This window comes from Maylandia zebra, linkage group LG3, assembly GCF_041146795.1.
Source record: "Maylandia zebra isolate NMK-2024a linkage group LG3, Mzebra_GT3a, whole genome shotgun sequence".
Lineage (NCBI taxonomy): Eukaryota > Metazoa > Chordata > Actinopteri > Cichliformes > Cichlidae > Maylandia > Maylandia zebra.
The window spans coordinates 57,501,902-57,525,597 of NC_135169.1; the positions used below are offsets into that span (position 1 = coordinate 57,501,902).

General features: G+C 43.2%; 1 protein-coding gene across 1 annotated transcript in view; it reads left to right on the forward strand.

Moving 5' to 3' along the window:
* Window positions 1-23,696, forward strand: part of LOC112433238 (NACHT, LRR and PYD domains-containing protein 12-like) — a 428,555-nt gene that overhangs the window by 346,434 nt on the left and 58,425 nt on the right. The window contains exon 5 of the mRNA XM_076882484.1: window positions 17,194-17,370. Within this exon, the coding sequence (XP_076738599.1) occupies window positions 17,194-17,370 (177 nt within the window). The remainder of the gene's footprint in view (window positions 1-17,193; window positions 17,371-23,696) is intronic.

Here is a 23,696-nt window from a genome sequence, read left to right on the forward strand (position 1 = left end):
CTGCGGACATCAGCAGTTTATTCTTTTGCAATCAAACTCTTAAAATTAGAACATTTCCACCAAACCTGGGTGGGTGCTGGAGCTCCAGGAAGGAAAACTCAGAAGAGGAGGAAAAACAGTCCAAAGAAACAGTTCAGGAGGCCAACCGCATGGCCATCAACTGAGACAATTCAGTTCAGGAGGCGTTTCTCCCGTTGAAAATGCTATGTCCAGGTGAACAGAATCACCCTTTTGGGATTTCTACCACGTATTTATCACTAGATTTACTAAACCTGCACAAATTTGCGTAACTTCCCTAAACCCAACACCCCCTAGAATTACTGGCTTTTTTATTTTCTGGTGCAAGTCCCGAGGTGTTAATCACCCCTGCTGAGATTTCCACAGGTCGTCAGCTCATTTCTCCTCCAGCTTTTGTTGTGCAAACCACCCATTATCCTTGAGGCCTGGCACATTTGCATTTGCACACTCAGAGTTGCTCAGATCCAAGTCAGGCCAAACCTCTGTGTTACGACTTTCAGAAATGCCTGCCGTATCTATACAAAATATCCCACACATTGACTGACCTGCAAATATAAAAGACACACATTCACACCTTCCTTGAGTCTCAGCACAGATCTTCCATTGTTCCATTGTCACTGTGTATGTGAGGGAGTGGCATTGCTTGACTACAGCACAGTGCTGTGCATAAAAGCAGACCGACCCAGACGGGAGAATCATTTCTTGTTCGCATTTCTGAGAACGCACATCAGGATGGCCTCCGTATCACTGCCACGCAGGAAGAACCTCTCCGCGCAACAGGCTTTGGCTTTGCTTCAGAAAATGGACGAAGCAGATTCTGATGGAGGAGAGGTTTCATTTGTCCAGCAGGCCACTGATACCTCCTCAGAAGAATCTGAAAAGGAGACGGAACAAGAACCCAACATGCCTCCACAGAAGAGGCCCCGTGGTACTGGGAAGCCCAGCCAGAGCCACACGGCAAAAGACGGCACTGTAGAGGAGGACATTGCAATGCCCAGTGCAGTAGCAAATCGTTCGTGCTTCACTGCGCAAGCTGGACCCACAGAGTCTGCTAAGGTTTGTCACTGCCATAGTAGATATGATATTTATATAAACCCATTTAGAGTGAGGTTCATGTAAATTTACCATTCTCTATTTGTTTATCTTCCGACAGCGCAAGATTACAAGTGTGCTCCAAAGCTTCCTTTGCCTGTTAGACGTGGGAATGCTGCAGACCATCAGGGAGTGTACGGTCCATCAAGCCCACAGAATAGAGCCGGACTGGAATTTGTCAGTTCATGAACTGATGACATTCATTTCAATCCTGTTTGTAAGAGCAATCATGTGTCCTGTTGGTGCCATTGTGGATTGCTGGTCAGAAAGATTTCTGGTGCCAGTAATCAAAGAGACAATGCCCCGAGATAGATTCATTTCAATTATGCAACACCTTCGATTTGATGACAGGGACACGCGGGCAGAACGGGTGAAAACAGATAAATTTGCGGCGATCTCCGACATCTGGACACGCTTCAACAAGAACTGTGCTAAGAGTTTCACTCCAGGAGAACACATGACCATAGATGAACAGCTGTTCCCTACCAAGGTTCGTTGTCCATTCACACAGTGTATCGCAGCCAAGCCAGACAAATTTGGGATCAAGAACGTGGTCATGAAACTGATGGAGCCGTTTTTGGATGATGGGAGAAACGTCACAACAGACAATTTCTTTACTTCACTGTCACTGTCGCACAGACTGCTGCAGCGCAAAACGCCGTTATGGGGCACGGTGAATAAAGTCTGGCGTGAACTTACTCAACTTGTGCGGATGTATTCCATAAGAGCAGCAACATGCAGGTGGTCAGTAGCGGTTTTCTACAATATGCTGGACCCGTTAGCGGTGAATGCCTACATTTTGTACAAGGCATGTACAGGGTGGACAGGCAAAAGAAGATTGTTTCTGAGTCTTCTAGCTCAGGAACTTCGTTGCCGATTCATGTAGCACAAGGAAATATTAGCACAGACGCAGGCTGCTGAAGCTGCTGCAGCTGCTGTGCCAGGGACTGTAAAGACAACGCAGTGCCAGTGGAATTTACGCAAATTTGCGCAGGGCTAGTAAATCTAGTAGTAGGGACTCGCACCAGGGAAAAAAAAGGCTCAGTAATTCTAGTGTTAAGGTGTGAAACAGCTGTGTACTGCCTTTTGTTCCTGGAGAAGGTATTTAACTGAGAGCCATGCTAGGCTCAGGGAGACTCTGCTGACCCTGCCCCGTGGTCATGTAGGCTCTCCATCAAGCTTGGTTGTCTGTTCTTTGTGTGTTTTGATTAAAGAATGTTAGCTACCGCTCACCGCTCGTCTGCAGGCTTTATTTAAATGGAAAACTTCTACAACAGGCGGGTCTAGCAAAGTGTTGCCAGGGGGCCAGGTAGGGCATTAACAGGGAAAGGGGGGCACAAAGAAATACTTTTCTAGTGTATGAATGTGTGTGTGAATGGGTGGATGATTGTGTATAGTGTAAAGCGCTTTGGGGTCCTTAGGACCAAGTAAAGCGCTTTACAAATACAGACCATTTTACCATTTTTCTTTCTTATTCTCATTTAAAATGTCTCACTGTTATTAAATAATTATCTGAATCTTACAACCAAAGTTTTTATCTGATGTAAAATGTATAGAAATCATACATATACCAACAAGACTGTACATCACTGTCACAACAGTGTTTGTTTTCATTCAAAGGCTTTATGGCTTTAATACCTGGTGGGCCGGTCTCTAGTCAAAATGCCCGATTTTCTGTCCCAGGCCAGTCCTGGCCAACAGGGAAACAAACGCCGACACTGTGCTGCAAGTCTTGGACGACAGTACACCTAAAGCTGGGCAAACACTGCAATTTTCAAACTGCACGATTGGCTCGCAGTTGGTAGGTCACGATGCAGGTCTCACACTATACCGCCCGATGCTCTGATGCGACCTGAGTGCGCACACTGTGCCTCCATATAATGAAGGTTATAACAGAAAATCTGTCGCTCTCTCTCTCTCTGTCTTTCTCTCACACAGACACACCACCACCATCAACTTTGCTAAATTGCTAATGAAAAACATTGATCAGGCAGCTGTGATTGAGCAGCAGTGTAAATCCAACTATTTTCACGGTTGTTGTGGTCGTGATAATTTTGTGATGCCACATCGAAAAGGCTCGGATGAGCTTTCCAAAGTTCTACAAGTTGTGCCTCCATCGCTTGTGTCCAGATCACACGCTGCACTACCGTGCTGCACCGTCTTTTTCACCGACGTTTACGTGTTTGCGTGTGAGCAGTGTGAGCGGCTGTGGCGACACGCTCACGAGCGAGCAATGTTTGTTCCCCTCAGAGAAAGAAAAAAAAGGCTGCAAAAGTACAGGGAGGAATGGGAAAAGGAAAACACCTGGCTGGAAAAGTGCACGATAACACCTATAAAGGACACTGCACTGTGTGCCGGTGCACTTTTTCCATAGGCAGCTTCTAGTGGTGGGCACATGAAGAACATGAGGGACGTGAAAGCTCGGGGAACCCTAAACCAATTTTTTGTCCACCAGGCCACGGCAGAAGCAGATATGGTATGTAAACACTGTCTCTTTTTTTAAACCCTCTGGTTAAGGTTAATATGGGCATGTGCAGTGAATATCAGCGCTATGTGGCCAGAAGTGTGATAATATAATTTATTTTGTGTAATAAACAACTGCAAGGATAGATGATTACAACAAATAGATGACTAATACATAAAAGTAATACATGAATAATGATGATGAGTTATGATGCGTACTCAAGCGGGTTTACAAACGGGAGCAAAAGCTGAAATAATGCCTCTACTGAAGCCAATTGTACTAAATGCACTAAATGTGCACTGTTACAAGAATATTTTTCTTTCTATTGTTTTCTATTAATTTATATAATTTTAAGTTAAGCAGGACAGAGTTCTTTTAAAGAAAGATTTACTTATATTCTCAAAAGTTAAGCATGACAGGCTTCTGCTTAAGAAAGAGACCTATTTTACTGTGTTAATGTTGTCATTTTGAGCTAAAAATAAATGGCTAAATGATTTTCATGTGTTCATGTCACAAAGAATATGCATCTGCTTAAATCAAATTCAAGTCAAATGGTTAAAAAATAATTTCACACACAAAAAAAGAGCTAAAAAATTCACCACACTGGGAAGGGTGAAGACAACTGGGTCGCCCGGCCCTGGCCACGAGGTGTCCCTTATTTATTTCTCATGGAGTTGGCAACCCTATGTTTACATGATCGAAATATCTTGAACACAAACACAAACAAACAAAGAGGAAGACCGCACAGCAAGGAAACAACTACAAGTCCCAGCATCCTCTGTGTTTAGGGAGCAGCAGTGAAAGTGAAAGTATTGAGCCTCCGTTCAGAGCAGCAGGAGGAGGAAGGTGGAGCTGAGGCAGGTGAGTGTTTACATGAATGTGTTTCTTCTTATGACATAAAATAATTCCACGCTGTTCGTGTCTGTGGGTGAAATGTGAGGCCGGTCGGCTCCTCTGAGCGCTGGTTTCCTGTAAGTAGAGAGGAAGTGAGTTTAGCTGAGCCTCCGTTTAGTGTGAGAGAGCAGGAGGAGAGTGAGAGCTGTGCTGAGGCAGGGTGAGTGTTAACACCGCTCTGACATTACTGTGTCTCTGTGGCGGGAACAACAGGCTCCGTCAGTGGAGGCAAAAATAATCAGACTTTGGTTTTTCAAAGGAAACAACTTTATGTCGGAAGTTCCCGCACGCTCATTGGATAACGATGTGTCAATCTCGAGCTATTAGCCAATGAGCGTGCGGATTCACAGAAAGACCCGCCTTTATCACGTGACTTTAAAAACTACAATGGCGACAGAAACTCCGTGAGTGGAGTTCAGGGTGACGTTATGAAACTGTGACGTTTGAGCCACTTCCTGTTCTCAGTCCCAGCGTCCTGATCACCGAGGTTTCTGTTGCTCTGATATCTGATATTGATTATATTGGTAAACAGGCTGTAGCATAAACATCAGGTCTGTTCTGAAAACTGTCTTTATTTTTTCAAAGTAAGGGAATATCTGTGGTCTGATACCGCGGGCTCATGGGCTAAGGACTTGGATTGACAAGTCAAGCGCAGATGATTGTGTTGTTTCTTATAAAGGCTTGTGTGTGTGTGCCTTCCTGTGTGTGTCCTTGTGTCAGTGGAACTGAATCAGTGTGTTAGAGAAAGTGCTCCTCTGCTGTGCCGTCATCGTGTGGATGCTTCTTTTAAAGTTGGAACTCATGTTTTTATGATCTGCTTCATTTCATTGAACCTTTATTTCTAACCATGAAGTCCCTTTGAGGTTACAGCCTCCTGGTTAGGTTTAGGCTGTTATTGTGCTTCAGGCTGAAATATGAGGAGGAAGGAGTGGGGCTGGTTAGCCCTCATGACCCTCACCATAACACATACGTCACAGGACAGTGTTTACCACAGAAACTCCATGAAATGATCAATGAGAACTTTAGAAACCCGTCAGTGTGATGCTTCCAGTACAACAGCACCTCTGAGTGTGTGTGTTTGCCTCTCAGACTAACTCCACCCTGACATCAAGAAGATGGAGGAAGAGGATGGAGCAGCATCTGCAGCCTCCAGCTGTGTGTCTGTGAGGAGTGACTGGTCCAAAGGATTACCTCCATCGTTCAGGAATGAACCTGCAGCAACAATGTAAGAGAGCTGCTGACTCATTTATTCAGTGTAAATGATTTTTGATGCAATGGGAGAAGAAAAATGACAAAAACAGTTTTAAAAATAAGGATTAAAATGTTACAAACTATGTTTTTGAGTTTCCTGATGTAGTACAAAAATATATGAACATAACTGTATATAGGACAGATATTTTACGGTTCTTTTCGGCAGCACCAAAAAACAAAAAGACTATTTTAAGCTGTCTGAGGTAGTGAGTCAACATGTCACACTGGGTCAAAGGTCAGGGAGTAAAAGTGTGTTTTAAAGGAGGTTTAAAAGCAGCGAGTGAAGGAGCCTGTCGAGGTAAATCGTTCCATAACTGATCAAATTCAGTTGGTGGACCTCTGTGTGAAATCAAGCATCTGGTTCACAGAGAGGATAACCCTCACATGGGCTGTACAACATTATATAGGGAGACAAAAACAGAGATTATCGTAGCCATCGCTCTCTCGCATGGACGTGGCAGTCTTGCTGTCTGCTGCGAATCCTCCCCGTACCTCCGTGACCTCGTCTGGTATCTGCTCCCTCCTCTGTAAGAGACAGTAAAGGAAAACACGTCTCTGCCTAGTCTTGAAAATCTAATCTTATCATCCATTGTTCTTCTAGGGCCTCTTCTTCTTGTGGCCTCAGCTAACTGCTAATATTTAAATGGCTAACATTAACATGTGTGCCAGCCAGGTTCACATTTATGATGAACTATGATTAATTAACTGATGTTGAACCTGGAGCTTTACTGACCTCTGAAATTCCTCCTAAAGTGTTATTCAGTGTTGTGACAGTCAGCTGCTTCAGCTGCTGCTGGGATGGGCTGTGGCAAAGAGAACAGAGAAAATCCAAATCAGAGTTTTTCTCTGAATTAAAAGCAAGGAAACAACAATATATTCTACATGGTGAAACTGATGGTTTCTGGTGTTTGGGTCTGTTTTTCTGTATTTATGCAGATAAAGTGTAAACTCAGATGAATTATACCATCAAATGTTAAAGGAAAATATCAGGATGAGTGTCTGTGAGCTGAGAAGGACGTGAAGCGAGCAGTTTATCCCAGAGCTGAAGCTGCTCTGTGTGCAGAGATGAGCTCAGATTCCTGCTGTGATTGATCAACAGTCACAGAAATGTAGACTTGTAGTTATTACTGCAGTATGGTCACAGCAGATACTGATAAACATGTATTATGAGGATGGATGATCAAGTTTCTCACTCTCTCCTTTAAATCTCAGTTTTTTTCTTCTTCACAGTTTATCTGTTAATTTATTAATGAATAACACTGAAAGAGTTTCTGTTATATTTCCCCTTGAACATCAGCTTATTAGGGCGGCATTAGGAAATAGCCCCCCTCCAAAGAATGAATAAATGAATGATGATAATAATAAAATGATTCAAAAGCAGAGCTCAGAGTGGTAGAATGGTCAAACATGGATCCACGGGTGGTTCAACTGCATTTGGTGACGTGACTAAAGCAAATCTTTCAAATAATCCCACCATCAACGGGATGTTGTCTCCTTTACTACGGTTACTTTACTTGGTCACCGTGTGAATTTCTTTGAAATGAACCAAATTCTTTTATTTGTTGGTTGTTGCATATTTAACCTCTACAGTCAGGAAAGGAGGAGATGAGGCCTCAACAATGTTGGGTTGTAGCTGTGGTTCAGGTTAGAGTGAGTGTCCATGGAATAAATGTAAGTCAGTGAACTGGAAACATGACTGTGTTCAAACTTTGTTTTCCTTTTTATAATGAGTCTAATCAAAGGTGGACAGAAGTATCTCCACTTTGACTTTTCTGTGTCACCATCAGAGCTTCTGCACAGTGTTGTCAAATCTGGATGTTTGTCACTAACAGTCACTGATTGTAGTGATAAAGAAATGTGTTCACAGAGGGAGGAAGAGGAAGAGGAGTGGTGTTTGTGAGGAGGAGCAGCTGTCCTGCTGTGCTTTGTGTCAGGACGTCCTGAAGGATCCAGTCTCTACCAGCTGTGGACACTGGTTCTGCAAACAGTGCATTTCCTCATACTGGGACCAGTCTGCTTCATCAGGAGACTCCTCCTGTCCCCAGTGTGGAGAAAGATCCAGAAGCAGAGCTGGACTGCAGACAGCCAGTCAGAGCAGCTGTGTACAAAGTAAGACTGAACATCTGTCTGCTGATGGACTCATTTCTGAAAACTGGACTTCTTGTGTTGTTCAGACATTGAAGAGTTTTCTTTCTCTTTAGTCTCATTGTTTTTCTTTCTTTCAGCAGATGTTGGTCTGCAGGAGGTTTTAGATGAACATAAGATCAGTCTGAGGAGGAGATGTGAACGTGTGACTGAAGGAAGTGATGAAACAGGAAGTAGAACCCTCCTCAACAGGATCTACACTGAGCTCTACATCACAGAGGGACAGAGTGAAGAGGTTCATACCCAACATGAGGTGAGCCAGCTGGAGACAGCTTCCAAGATGGACGCCCTCCATGACGCTCCAATCAGGTGCCAGGACATCTTTAAAGCCTTACCTGACCAACAGAGACCCATCAGAGTGGTTCTGACCAACGGCGTGGCTGGTGTTGGAAAAACCTTCTCAGTGCAGAAGTTCACTCTGGACTGGGCAGAGGGCTTGGAGAACCAACATGTCAGTGTGGTGGTTCTGCTTTCATTCAGGGAGCTGAACCTGATCAGAGATGAGCAGTACAGTCTTCTGGAGCTGCTCCATGTTTTCCATCCAACATTACAGAAGGTCACAGCAGAGAAGCTGGCTGTCTCTCAGCTTTTGTTCATCTTTGACGGCCTGGATGAAAGCAGACTTTCATTGGATTTCACCAACAGGAAGCTGCTGTCTGATGTCACACAGAAGTCATCAGTCAGCCAGCTGCTGACAAACCTCATCCAGGGGAATCTGCTTCCCTCGGCTCTCGTCTGGATAACTTCCCGACCTGCAGCAGCCAATCAGATCCCTCCTACATGTGTTGACAGGCTAACAGAAGTACGAGGCTTCACTGACGCCCAGAAGGAGGAGTACTTCAGGAGGAGATTCAGTGATGAAGAGCTGTCCAGCAGAATCATCTCCCACATGAAGACATCCAGGAGCCTCCACATCATGTGTAGTATCCCAGTCTTCTGCTGGATCACTGCTACAGTTCTGGAGCACATGTTGACTACAGAGCAGAGAGGAGGGCTGCCCAAGACCCTGACTGACATGTACTCACACTTCCTGCTGGTTCAGACAAAGAGGAAGAAGAACAAGTACCATGAGGGACGTGAGACGAGTCCACAGGAGCTGACGGAGGCTGACAGGGAAGTTCTTCTGAAGCTGGGGAGGCTGGCGTTTGAACATCTGGAGAAAGGAAACATCATGTTCTACCAAGAAGACCTGGAGCAGTGTGGTCTGGATGTGACAGAGGCCTCGGTGTACTCAGGAGTTTGTACAGAGATCTTCAAAAGAGAGTGTGTGATCTTCCAGAAACCAGTCTACTGCTTTGTTCATCTGAGCATTCAGGAGTTTCTGGCTGCTGTCTACAAGTTCCACTGTCACACCAACAGGAAGACAAAGGTGCTGAAGAACTTTTTGGGAGATTTTTGTTATGATTCTGACTTTGATTTTGACTATCATGATTATACTAATTTGCTTCGGTTTCCCCACATTAAACCATCTCTTTTTGACTTTTTGCGAAAAAAATACAACAAGTTGGGAGAAAATAACGAGTCCTCTCTGGATGATTTCCTTAAACGAGCCATGTATAAATCCCTCCAGAGTAAAAATGGCCACCTGGACCTGTTTGTTCGCTTCCTTCATGGCCTCTGTCTGGAGTCCAACCAGAGACTCTTAGTAGGTCTGCTGGGTCAGACAGAGATCAGTCCAGGAACCATCCAGAGAGTCATCAACAACCTGAAGGAGATGAACAGTGATGAAATCTCTCCTGACAGAAGCATCAACATCTTCCACTGTCTGATGGAGATGAACGACCTCTCATTATTTCAGGAGATCCAAGAGTTCCTGAAGTCAGAGAACACATCACAGAAGAAACTCTCTGAGATCCAGTGCTCAGCTCTGGCCTTCATGCTGCAGATGTCAGAGGAGGTTCTGGATGAGTTGGACCTGCAGAAGTACAACACATCAGAGCGGGGACGACAGAGACTGATTCCAGCTGTGAGGAACTGCAGAAAGGCTGGGTGAGTCCAGATGTGATCATTAACATCATTGATCAGTGTAGGTTAGTAGTTTAATGTTGAAAATAAAATCAGATTGTAACCACAAAGTGTTTGTGTCCGTACGCTGCAACCTTCCACACCATTCCTTTATTGTACAGACTCAGCAGCAGCTCCATGGATCCCAAATCCAAGAGTGGAGAACAGATTTGAAGTGTGTCACATCCATGCAGTCACAGCTGTTTCCACCATGTTTCCACTGATATTAATCCTGTTCAATGACACGTTTCATATCAGTGAATATGTTCTTTAGGACGTCCACTGACATGTTTAAGTGTCCTGCTGGAAATCATCAAATCATCCATGAAATCCATGAAAAATCCTTTTAGTGTTTCTAACTTCACCCTCTGTCCTCTCTCTCTCTCCATCCTCCTCACTGCTTCTTTCACTGATAATCACACAAACATCGTATTCAGCTACAAAATAACACAATAATATCATCTGATGATCATTATTATAAGAGCAGGATCCATATTTGATATCAGAGTAACACACTGCTTGGTTATGTGCAGTCATCATCAGTGACTGTGGGTCAAACAGAAGCTCTCTGATTGGTTGCTGACCTTGGTCACCTGTCCACTCTCACCTGTTTGTGTTTGCTCTCTCTTTGCTGTCTCCATCCTCTCTCTCCTTTCTCTCCCTCTCTGTCTTTGTACGTCACTCAGGTCCAATGGAAACAGTGACATTTACAAACCAATCAAAGACAAACTGATCCATGTCAGGTTATAACAATATTCAAAGTGAATACAGGCTGCTGCTGGACACAGACAGGTAACATCATTTTGACTTGCTGTCACCTGGATCTGGACTCATAAACACTGAAGCCCTGAACAGGAATACAAATCATTTTCTGCCAACTAGTGACACACCAGCAGATAATGGCTCAGAAAGCTAAAATGAGCCAATCATTTCTGTGTTTAGTTCCCCTGAAATCAGATCTGATATCAGCAGCTCTGAGTTCATTCATCATTATTGTCCAGTGATGAGATTTCTGCTCCGTTTGGTAACAGTCAGCAGGTTTTTCCTGCGTGTGGACGTGAACAGTCGTACCTGACAGCAGGTAGCAAACAGAGATCATCTTTCCAGCTGGAACTCTTCACTGAGCTGAACTCATTCAAAATGTTCTGGAGTCAAAACAGGAAACAGTCCAAATGTGTGTCTTCACTCTGACTCTGGATCAGATCTCAGTGACAGACTGTGGACATTATGGAAGCCTAAATGTGACACCATCTTCCTCCTTCATCTGCAGATTAAAGCCAAACAAAGATTCTCATTAAAAGTCTGCAGGTCTGAGAGAGACTCAATCGTTGTGTCATGTCAAACACAGTAAGAGGAGCTGAAGCACAGATGTGAAGAGCAGATTCATCAGATTATGACCTCACTCTGTTTTGTCTTCATATACATTCAGTCTGTGTTTATAATGCAGATTTTCTGCTTTTATAATAACACATTTTATATTTTCTATCATCACAGACTGACTCACTGTGGACTCTCAGAGTCTCACTGTGAAGTTGTGGCCTCAGCTCTGAAGTCCAGCCCCTCCCATCTGACACAGCTGGACATGACTTGGAACAAGCTGCAGGATTCAGGTGTGAAGCTTCTGTGTGCTGGACTGGAGAGTCCAAACTGTGGACTGGAGACTCTGAGGTGAGTTCACTGACTGCGGCTGTTGTTGTTTTTCTATATTTCAGGTATTTGATTGATGTTTGAAACTTTCTTTAGTTCCTAAATGTTCAGGATGTGTCTGAAGACAAATGTGAAGAAGTTTGAGTGCTTTCAGAAATGTTGTCTTTCCAAACGACTGAACAACAGTTTTTCCTTTTGGCTCCAAACAGAAGTGACAGACTTGAGCAGGGTTCATTTAAAGGCTGACAGAAGTGGAGTGGTGACGGGGAGATGTTTGACAGGACAGTGTTTCAGCCTCCACAGCTTCATGTTGTGCTCCATCAGTCAGTGAAGATGAAGTCAGTGCTGATGAGGCTGTAGAGTGTGTGAGGGATGTGAATGAGGATGATGAAGATCTGATGATAGCAGATAAAAACAGGCTGCAGAGACTTTGAGCCATACAGGGCACACAGTGTGTGTACAGAACAGCTGAAATCATTATGGAGGCCTCACTGGGATATGGAAGCATCACAGTACAGCTTCAGTGAAGCATTAAAGTCTCTGATATGAGATGAGAAATGAAGCAGCCAGAGCTTTTTCATGAGTGGAAATCCACTGTGACTGTGAGCTGCTGCTACAGCCTCCAGATTAGCCAGCAGCTCATCCTGCTCAACATGGACCTGTGGTCAGAGTGTGTGCTGGATAATCCGGCCCAGGATGAGGCCAAACTGACATGGGATGAAATGTCTGTCACATAATTGAGCTTAGTGTAGTTTCATTTCTGCACAATTTAAAAACAACCAAAACTTTGTTCTGTCTTTTCTATGTTATACTGTAGACTTTCTTTGATACTGTGTCCAAAAGGAGCAGCTTTTACTTTGAAGGGGAGGCGTCTCTGTTTCCTCTTCAGGTTGGATGATGGAAGCAAATTAGTAGCTGTGTCCCAAAACGTCGGCTGCATCCTCCAGAGGCTGCATTTGAAGGCCGATTACGTCACAGCCAGGCGATGAAGGCTGTCCGTATTTGTCGACTCCTTCAAATGTGCCCGACAAATGCGTCCTTCATTTCCCCGAATTTGAAGGATTCGTCGGGTGTGTCCTTCGTGGCCCACCATATCCCAGAATTCATATCCCAGCCAAATTTCAGCTGCCAACAATGGCGGCTGCTACTAAGTTTTCAAATTACTCTTATTAATCTTTCTGGGTAAAAAAATAAACTTTTAACATATTTTCAGGTGAGAAAGTAGCTGTGTAAACTTCAAATATCTGCTTGGTTTATCAAGACATCACATATTTGCAAAAGTGTGCCGACGTTTTCGGAGACGTCTGTTCCCCACCCGCTCGCTAGCAAGCCGGGGGGTTCAATGGTCACTCCAGCCGGCGAGAGCAGCGGACGCCCGGCTTCATCGTTTTCAGACCCCGCTCTTTCGCTACTCAGGTGAAACACGATATATAAGTCACTCGGATAACTTAAAAATGTAATTGTTTGCCTTTTTTCTGTGTTTTATTTGTTCCGGAGTAAATCGGTTTGGCTGAGATCAAAGTTCCTCCGGGATTTTCACACAGCTGAATAAACGTTAAACAGGAAACTGATTAAACAGAAGTGTGAGACGGTCGAGAATTTACACCAGCGTCCTGTTATATTTTAGATAGCAAGGAGCAGACGGCCGAGTTTATTAAACTCCACCAACACAGCGGTGATGCAAATCTGAAGGCTAGACCGTCCCATTTCACAGCCTCGCACTTCCAGCCTTTTCGGTCTTTGAAGGACCCGGCCCACGTAGACCGCGAATACCGGGTCCTCCGAAGGATGCAGCCGACGTTTTGGGACAAAGCTAGTGTGTGATGTTCTTTCAGTGTTGCACTTTGTAGACGCTCCCTGAGCACTGGTCTCACAGCCAGCTGCACATAGAGACCAGTGTTGTTAGTCCAGGTCAGAAGATGACTTGTTGGAGTGAAAATGAGCTTGTAGTTTGTCTGCTTTAATAATGTGACTGGAAAAAGGTGTTGGACTTCAAATATGTCCATTTCTTTCACACTTCACCTTTAAAAGTGAAGCCTTGTGGTTCCTGGAAGGAAAAACACGACTTTTTCAAGTCTTTGTCCTGTTTTTATGAGAAATGTACGACTTTAATGTGAAACATTCAGAGTTTTTTCTCTTGTTGTGTTTGTTTGAAGCTGCTTCCTGTTGGCTTCAGCTGTTTGGAGTTTCCATTTTCTAAACTTCTACATTCTGAACCTTCTTCAGCTCTGAACAGATGATGAAACACTGAATGATTTCAAGCTCACACTTTGTCTAATAAACTTACATCTTTCATTCTTTATACAGATTGAGGAGCTGTGGTTTGTCAGAGATCAGCTGTGATTATCTGGCAGCAGCACTGAAGTCCAACCCCTCCCATCTGAGAGAGCTGGACCTGAGCTCCAACAACAAGCTGCAGGATTCAGGAGTGAAGCATCTGTGTGGTTTCCTGGAGAGTCCAGGATGTGGACTTGAAACTCTGAGGTCAGTCAGCATGTTTTAGTTGTGCTGAGATGAATATGATGTGAAAGTTGTGCTGACACTAAACTGCAGACATCAGGCTGATATTATACTGATCCACACTGAGGATCTTCATGGTAAAGTCTGTTTTCTTCTTCTCTGGTTTAGTCCATTGACTGCAGCAGAACAATGTTCACATTTCAAACAGTGAGACTCAACGTATGGCCCGCGGCCCACACGCGGCCTGCCCACCTTCCCTGATTCAGAGAGAGGGGACCCTGATTAACTGTGTAGTGTTCTTCCTCACAGTTCTAAGTATCAGACACAACAATGAATAATCCACAGCTGACTGTCTTTAGCAGGTCAAAGGTCACGGCACACAGCAGGCAGTGGGAAATATTATAACTCTGATCATTTATCAGCACATATCCATATGTATAAAAACAAAGCTGACACTGTGAGACTTGATCAGAGGTGTGATCATCACAGCAGAGGCCTTTGTGTCAAAGTCACTGAGGATCAAACAGAAACACATGAAGCAGATTTTCCTGTTCTGGCTTTTTATAGCAGATAACCTTCAAAATATTCTGCAGTCCATCAAAAACTGAAGCAAACCATGAATCAACATGTGAACATGAGCTGATGCTGCTGAAGTGAAGCAAAGTTACAGAGGTTTGATTACAGACACAGCTGAGAGTTTGTAATCTGTCATCATTTTAAAAGGTTTACATTTCTTCAGTATATCCACATTTGCAGCTGGTACCTCAACCTCCACTTGTCCAACACAACTGCTGTCCACTGCCTCCATGACATTGTGATTTTGCTGTTGGTCTTCTGTCAGATCTTCATCAATCACTTCTGCACGGGGCACACCTTCAGACTCTGCAGCTGCATAACGAAAGCCTGTAAGATAAAATGAGACATAAGGTAAATGTACACCAATATTCCAATGACAGGTGTGTGATTCATCTGGAAGTTATGTGCGGATTAGTGTACAGTGATAGCAATTTAGTATGTTTTTAGAGGGGGGGGGGGGTTGTTTACCTCCGATGGGTGCTCTTTTTCGCTTCCGTTGCGTACGCCTTGAGTGCCGGTCCGAGTCTGATACAGGTATGTCGTCATGCCCCATGTGCAGTGTTGGTGCCCAGTCTGGATTTGTTACATCCATTTCATATGCTGGTTTGCCTCCAATAATGCCAAATCATAAGCTACTCAGTCGACATGATGTGGTTCTGCAGCATCACACATTAGCATGTTTTATCTCATTATCTATGACCTCAGCACGTTGAAAATCACACTAAAAGCCTTTCAAGAGTGATATGAATTAATTTAGAACTCACCGGAAAGAAAATGCCGTGAGCAAACCAACAAAAAGTTGGGGATTGCAGAGAACTCGATATCCGCTCGTCTCACCGCTGCAATCCAAGCCTGACGTCTTTGTTTAGTAATATCGGATACATGGGATCCCTCACGTTGCCTCCAGGATGGAAAACGATGAAAAGAGAGCCCGTTATCCAGCTTCTTGCCTTCACGATCGTGTGATCTAACGTTGCAACCGACAACACAACACGTACGATCCATAGCTGAAATGGTATCCTTTGGCTGGCCTACTGTCATGGCGGAAGGGGGCGTGGCCCATCTCCCGTGACATCACGCTCCAAAGCCCTATAGGTGGGAAAATGTACCATGTCGACCAATCAAAAATGATATGGAAACATGACATTTGGTTGTTTAGCAAAAGGGGGAAGTTTTAGGAGTGACCGGCAAGAGAGAGCGAGTGAGCGAAAGAGAGAGAGAGTTTTGATACGTGAGAGATTTGTGACGTTTACCGTGTTTGGTCTCAAGTTAGTTTGTTGTCTTGTGTATTTAGTGTGTAGCTGTTGTTTTGTTTTGTGTGTCAGTTCTACTAGTGATCGTCACAGTTGCTGCCTTAAAGCCAACAAAGGCAGATTGCAGTGTAAACGCTGAGTGACACACCTGCTGTCAGACCTGCAGGTTTATCCCTGTGCTGTTCTCATATGTGTTAGAGTGACACAAACTATTGTTTGACACCTGATTGTTCTGTAAATAGTTTGAAATGATTATATGAAAAACGTCTGAGCCTTGGCTGCATTTTTTGGTAAATAGTACCATATAACTTTGTTGTTTGCAAAACGTGTGCGTATTTTTAAAAGTGTACAATCTCTATTTGCATTTCAAGTTATGAAGATGATTCGTTAAACATGTGTGTGGTTTTTACAGTCAAAATATCACTTTCTACGTGTATTTTAAATTTTGTCTGAATTTAGATAAATTGTGCTGATACAGTTGGTCAAAATGAGAAAATAACAGATTGGCAAGATAAACTGTTTTTAAAGGTAAAATATAGAGGCCACATCAAAAGTAGTCAAGAAGGGTTAAAGGCTAAAAGCAAAGTTGTCACCAAGTACTGTTTATATTTGTGTGTATTGCTGCAGCTTTTTTGAGTATTAATTTGGTGCCTTTGTGTGAAATAATGGTATTGTGAGTGATCCATATAGTCACAAAGAATAGCCACTTGTTTCTGTGCTACCAAAGTTCCCCGGCTTTCATTCAAAATGTGTTTATCGTCAGCACCTGCACATTAAACTACTTAAACATTATAAATGTCTTCAAGCTCACACTGAGGCCTGTGGGGTACTATCAGCCACTGAGACAGTACACACATTTATATGTGTTTGTATATGAATATTTCATACTTTAAGACTGCCTGTTTATTTAAGGGAGATGAACAAAATACATTGGAATTGTACAAAATAATATCATGGATGATAAATTAAATAGATTTTAAGTAGATGCTTGTGCATTCTTAAAGTCTTATATGTTGAACTGAACTATGTGATCTGTTCAAAGCCTTAATCTTAATTTGAAGTGAAATGTGCATTTTGAGTTTATACACTATGTATATAAGGCGACCGTTTCCTTTTGCAGTATTTTTGTGTGGTGTACTTTTCTATGTCTTAACAAAAGGGGAACAAAGGTGTTTAAGTTCACCTAGGATGATGTGTTTTAATTTTCACATGGTCTTGCTTGAATTTGACCCTGACAAAGGCGTATGAACTCTGTCAGCTGTTTGGAGTTTCCATTTTCTAAACTTCTACATTCTGAACCTTCTTCAGCTCTGAACAGATGATGAAACACTGAATGATTTCAAGCTCACACTTTGTCTAATAAACTTACATCTTTCATTCTTTATACAGATTGAGGGGCTGTGGTTTGTCAGAGATCAGCTGTGATTATCTGGCAGCAGCACTGAAGTCCAACCCCTCCCATCTGAGAGAGCTGGACCTGAGCTGCAACAACAAGCTGCAGGATTCAGGAGTGAAGCATCTGTGTGGTTTCCTGGAGAGTCCAGGATGTGGACTTGAAACTCTGAGGTCAGTCAGCATGTTTTAGTTGTGCTGAGATGAATATGATGTGAAAGTTGTGCTGACACTAAACTGCAGACATCAGGCTGATATTATACTGATCCACACTGAGGATCTTCATGGTAAAGTCTGTTTTCTTCTTCTCTGGTTTAGTCCATTGACTGCAGCAGAACAATGTTCACATTTCAAACCTTCAAAGAAGAAGAAAAATCCTCCACTGGATAATTCACTGTGAAACTCTCCAACTCTTCATTCCACCTTAAAGTCTGTCTGACACTGAAATCCAAAGCAAAATGTGCGTTTGCTTTACAGACAGCAGTCCAACACAAACATACACACATCATCCAAAACACAGTCCAACATCCAAATCTCCTCCACTGCCAGCATGAATGATGGGAAAGAGAAGGAGGAACACTCTGACATTCAGGGTTAGAATGAGTTTCATGAAGCAGACTGTGAAGATCAAAGCTGCATTAGAAAGCTTACATGAATGAATGAGTGGACAGAAGTGGACAGAGATCATCTGAAGCACTTCAAAGGCTGTAAATCAGCACATTTCTCTTTATTCTTTATCAACTCTGTTAGTTTCTCTCAGTTTTCTGTGGAATGAAGCTAACAGCAGGCTAATAAGATGCTGACCAATAGGTTTCTATTAAAGGTTGTAATTTGTATATGAAAAAGTGCTTTGGCTCAGCAGGGATCAGCTTACAGGTAGAATACAGCTGCTGGATGGGATTAGCATGTCATAGCTATCTACCAAACTGCTAACTGGGGGATTTCAGGCCATCTATGGATCATTTTTGCTAACTGTTTATTCAGCTTAGGCTCACAGGGCTGCAGCCTGTGCCCTAGCTGTCATAGGGCAAGAGGCGTGGTCCACCTGCACAGGTGAGCAGTCCATCACAGGGCCAACAGAGAGACAGAGAAGCACTCTCTCACATCCACACCTACAGCCAATTTAGAAGCACCAATGAACCTAAGCAGCATTTCATTGGACTGTGGGAGAACATCCAACCTCCACAGAAAGGCCAACAAGCTTCAACCTACAACCTTCTTGCTTTAAGGCACTAGTGCGAACCACTTTTCCCCATTTCAGCCCAAATCCTGCATCTTCCTGTTTCTGACTCCAGGCCAGCTCCACTAACACTTTCTCATCAGACACTGCCACCTAGTGGAGGAAGTCTTAGTCCCATTTGAAGCTTCAGATTACAGTTAGTTCCTTTACAAAGAGGTGGAGGTGGTGGGGCCACAGCACCATCATCACTGAGTGCCATAGGACACTTAACCTTTGTTTCCATATGCTGGGAACTTCCTGTTGTTCCAAGGAGAACTGGAAAATGTGTGAAAATCTCCCAGTCAGTTCCTCACAGCACACTTCAATCATTTCCCTCCCACAGCATCAGGACCAGGGCTTTTTCTCTCTTTGGTCCCACTAAGAGATTTCCACACAAACACCTCATCAGTGGGACTCTCAGAGCTACCAGCCCTTTGCTACAATCACAAAGCTCTTCATTGAAATCAATGATATCAAAGCTGGAATCAAATGAGTCCAAGTCTTCTGCTGATTCAGCATCACATTCATCTTTGCTCCTTGTTCTGCATCCCCACCATGGACTTCATTCCTTTCCAAGCCAGCCTTGAGTGTCCTTTATTCAGCTCATCCTCTGCTTTACTTTTACACCTGATTTTAGCTGCTTTATCTCTCTTTCAACAAGTTTCTGTGCCTCAATCTTTTTCTTCTCTCCCTCATAACAAGACAGCTTCTTCTGCCTGAGAACATGTTGGAGTGATTTACTAATCCAGGGCTGCTTATTGGGAAAATACTTCCTGTTTCCAAAGTAATCCCCATTTTTCCCAGAAAGAAATGTAAGTAGAAATCGATGATCTCAGTGAGAACATGAGCCTTTAAAAAGTCCCAGTGGGTGCAGTCAAAGCAGTCCCTCAGTCCCAGTATATAGTCTTTGGTCCAGACTGGAACAGCTGTGTGCCCAGTTTGAGCTCTCTTCAGTGCTGTGACCTGACAGACCCAGAGGGGCCATCACATCACATTTAGAAGCTCCCCTAATGGAGCCACAACACATGTCCAACACTTAGTCTGTCTTGTTGGACCAACTGGAAGAAATGATTCAAGGACTTAGTCACAGAACAGAGATTCAAATCTCCAAAATCCAACTGGCTGCATCAGGACATATAGTCTGAAACTCTGCACAGTTTCCTGTTTGAAGCTGCTTCCTGTTGGCTTCAGCTGTTTGGAGTTTCCATTTTCTAAACTTCTACATTCTGAACCTTCTTCAGCTCTGAACAGATGATGAAACACTGAATGATTTCAAGCTCACACTTTGTCTAATAAACTTACATCTTTCATTCTTTATACAGATTGATGAGCTGTGGTTTGTCAGAGATCAGCTGTGATTATCTGGCAGCAGCACTGAAGTCCAACCCCTCCCATCTGAGACAGCTGGACCTGTACGGAAACAACCTGAAGGATCCAGATGTGAAGCAGCTGTCTGATCTTCAGCAGAGTCCAGACTACAGACTGGAGACTCTGGGGTCAGTAGAGTGATGGAGTGAGTGGGTGGTGCTGTCAGCAGTATTGTACTAAACACAGTCAGTATGAAACAAAGATCCAGTGTTTCCTGTAAAGCTGCAGCTTCTCAGTGAAGCTGTGAGAGGAGAATGGTGACAGGCTTCAGGATTGGACACAAACACTTCCTGTTTCTGACCTTTATGGTCACCATGGTAACAGCTGACACGCTCTGATCAAACGCTGTCAACAGCCAATCAGCTCTCTGAACAAAGCAGCACGCAGACCAATGACTGCATTCATTTCCAAGTTTAAAGCAGTGAAGAACACAGTCTGTAGGTGAGGAAGAATTTAGTGAGAGCAGATGTTTGGATGGAATTCCTCCAGTTAACAGCTGGAACCGTCCATCTGGATTGTTGGGCTTGTTGTTGGGGTTCCTACAGAGCTCAGAGTGGACACACCAAGGTTCTTCTAATGAATGAAAGTCCAAACTCAAACTAGGAGGGAAAAACATTTTCATCAACTTCAATAAAAATCCAAAGATTAGAAAAAGTGAAGCAACAATGAGTCCTAGTACAGTCCCAGCACTGAAGTCCCTGCTGCTCTTTATACTGGATGTGCTGCATCACTGACTGACAGCTGATGAAGAGTCTCTGGAAACACTCGTTTATCTCCTCTGCTCTTCCTTCTTCTCTCTGCAGGTGGAGGATATGATGGTAAACAGGACGGTGTGTGTGCTGAGAGAGGAGGAGCTGTGTCCTGATGATCCAGAGAGGTTGAAGCAGCAGCAGCTTGTGTGTAGAGACGCTCTGACTGGGCCATGTTACTGGGAGGTGGAGAGGAGAGCTTCATCCAGCAGTGACTGACAGAGGAATGAGAAGAAGTGCAGATGACTGTCAGTGCTGCAGAGTGAACTGCTCTGAGAACAGCTCCACTGTCAGACACAATGTAGAGTCCAGCATCATCCCTGTGTGTCCCTCTGGATCTGACAGAGGATCATCAGTGTATCTGGACTGCTCTGCTGCTGCTCTGTCCTTCTACAGTCTCTGCACAGTCTCTGTCTGACTCTGGCTTCAGACCCTCCTGGATCAAACTCACCTGGAAAGACTTTCAAACATCACTCAATAGATTTGAATACAGAATATATTTGATATATACTGTAGATGTACTGTAGAGTTGCAGGTTGTCACTTGTAAATACAGTCTGTGAGCAGCTGTGAGCTGAAAGATCTTTCTAGAAACAGGAAATGTTTTCACTCTTCTGTTGCTTTTTCATATATTTCCACAACATTAATATTGATCCCACCTGTCTCACCTGTTTCATGCTTTTATACATAATAACAGGACACGTGTGATCTGAGCGCTGCTGTGGTTGCTGTGCTGCACGTCTTCATTTAGATAACAGAGACATCTAGTGGTTCAGAGGGAGAACTGCAGGAGGTGGAGCTGTGTTTTAGCGTGGAAAACTTTTTATCTTTTAGGCGCAGATACAAATATGACAAGTATCAGTGTGAGATACAAAAGGTCACATCAGTCAGCAGAGGGAACAGTGATCACACAGCAATGTAAGAATAGAAACATAACAGTGAATCTGGACATGTATACAGATGGAAGCAAACAAACAGGATGTAACACTACATTAAAGCCACAAATGGGAAGAAAACAAACACAAAGGAAAATATATTTGATCTCAGGAATCCAAATCAGATGCTTTAGAGCAGGGGTCGGCAACCCTGGGCACGCGTGTCACAGCTGGCAAGCGAAGGGTTAACTGATGGCACGACCATAGCTGGACTGGCCATCGGGCATACTGATGGTGATTTTTCGTTTTTCTGGGCCAATGATGTTTTTTTATGATTTTTTTTTTTTTGTAACGGTATAAACGATGGAAGGTGGTGGATTGGCCGGATGCTGGTCGATGTGTAGAAATAAGTCAGTTGTTTGGTGGTGGCTATGGCGGAGCTTCCACAGAGGCAGCAGGTGGATGAGGGAAAGGGGAGGCAGGAGGAGCAGAGACCCGAGGCGGCCGCCGGTCCGAGTGTTGGCCCCCTTGAACTTTCCCACATTTTGTCACATTACAGCACAAACATGAATCAGTTTTATTGGAATTCCACGTGAAAGACCAACACAAAGTGGAACGGAAATCATACATGATTCCAAACATTTTTTACAAATAAATAACTGCAAAGTGGGGTGTGCGTAATTATTCTGTCATGGAAAAACACACTGCCATCAACTGTTTTGTTTTTGTCAAAATCACTGTAATATAATCACTGTACCTTTATATACATGTGACTTATATTAATGCTGCTGCCCTCTTGTGGCTAAAGTGTAATTATGTTCTTGTTATTAGGGAAAACATTTGAGAGTAACATGACAAATGAGTCAGCACTTTGGCTTCAGCTTAAGAAATCCTCATTTTTATGTCATCAGTTATAGTTGCATGTATTCATTATCATAAGTTAACCTTTAATATTGATGTCTTAAATTGATTTTACTTAAACTAGCAATAATTTTATGGTTGCATTAAATAAATGCATCACTAATGAATGAACTATTTCAGTAATTAATTTAAAAAATCTACATAATCAATTAAAGATATATATTAATAATGAATTATCCATTAATTTCATTTAAAATTTTTCAATATTTGTTTATATACAATTCAAATTAGTTAATTACATATTTAATCAATTATTGGTTTGTTTTCTATTTTGATTATTTTACTGACACATTTAATGAATTATTTAATGATGTATTTATTTAATTCACGTTGCTACTCCTGGCCCTGCATCGCTGTTCATAAATACATTTTATTTGTCAGCTTCACCCATCAAAGTCAGGGGGCGGGGTTAATGCTGATCAAGTCAAAACCATTGCTTTGGTCTGGTGGGCGTTCTTTTAGTGGGCTTTTCTGTCACGGCCTGCGTGGCAGACTATGATGAGGGGAAGGACGACCCTAATGCCAACACGTTCTCACTCCTGTATGGAGGACCACAAGAGCCACGCGCATCGAAATAAAGAATTCTGTGCTTAAGTAATGAATTATAGAATAAATTCTGCATTTGTAAATTCATTTTTGAATTCCCATTTAATAAACTGATTTTTGAAATGCTTTTAAAAACTGCATTTCAAAATCCTTTTTCCAATTGCACTTTAATAAACTGCATAAATTGCATGAATGAAGGGATCCTGCAGCGAAACGGAGAGCCCAACCTCTGACTTAGTGCCTGTTTACTCAGTCTGACCACCTGTGAAGTTAACGCGCTAACGTGGCTAACGCTAGCATCACCACACGTAGCCCCGTTATTTTAAGGTCATCTTAGCTCATGAAAGTTTAACGTCGCAGCTGTACGAGCTAGCTACGTGTTTTGTAAGCTGCTGTGCTCTTCACAAATAAAGCTGGAAGCAGCTCAGACTATTAGAACCAGCACTGAGGCCTGTTACATTTATGTTAGAGCAACAGCTGCAGCCTTTAAACTAGCGATTAAAATGCTGACAGTAATCAGAATCAAAAACGGTTTTATTGCCAAATGTTGAGCAGGTTTACAACATTAGGAAATTGCTGCGGTGCTTCAGTGCAAACATACTGTCATATAACACTTAAATAAAAATAAAAATAAGGATTAAAAGTGCTAAGTAGATAGATATATACATGAGTGCAGGTGGTGATCAGGGCCAAACATGGAATGATGCAGTGAACACAGCGTAGGGTCACGTGGTAGTGGTGGGAACAGTCATACGGTTATTGTTCATGTGTCCAACAGCAGAGGGGAAGAAACTGTTCTTATGGCGAGAGGTTCTGGTGCGAA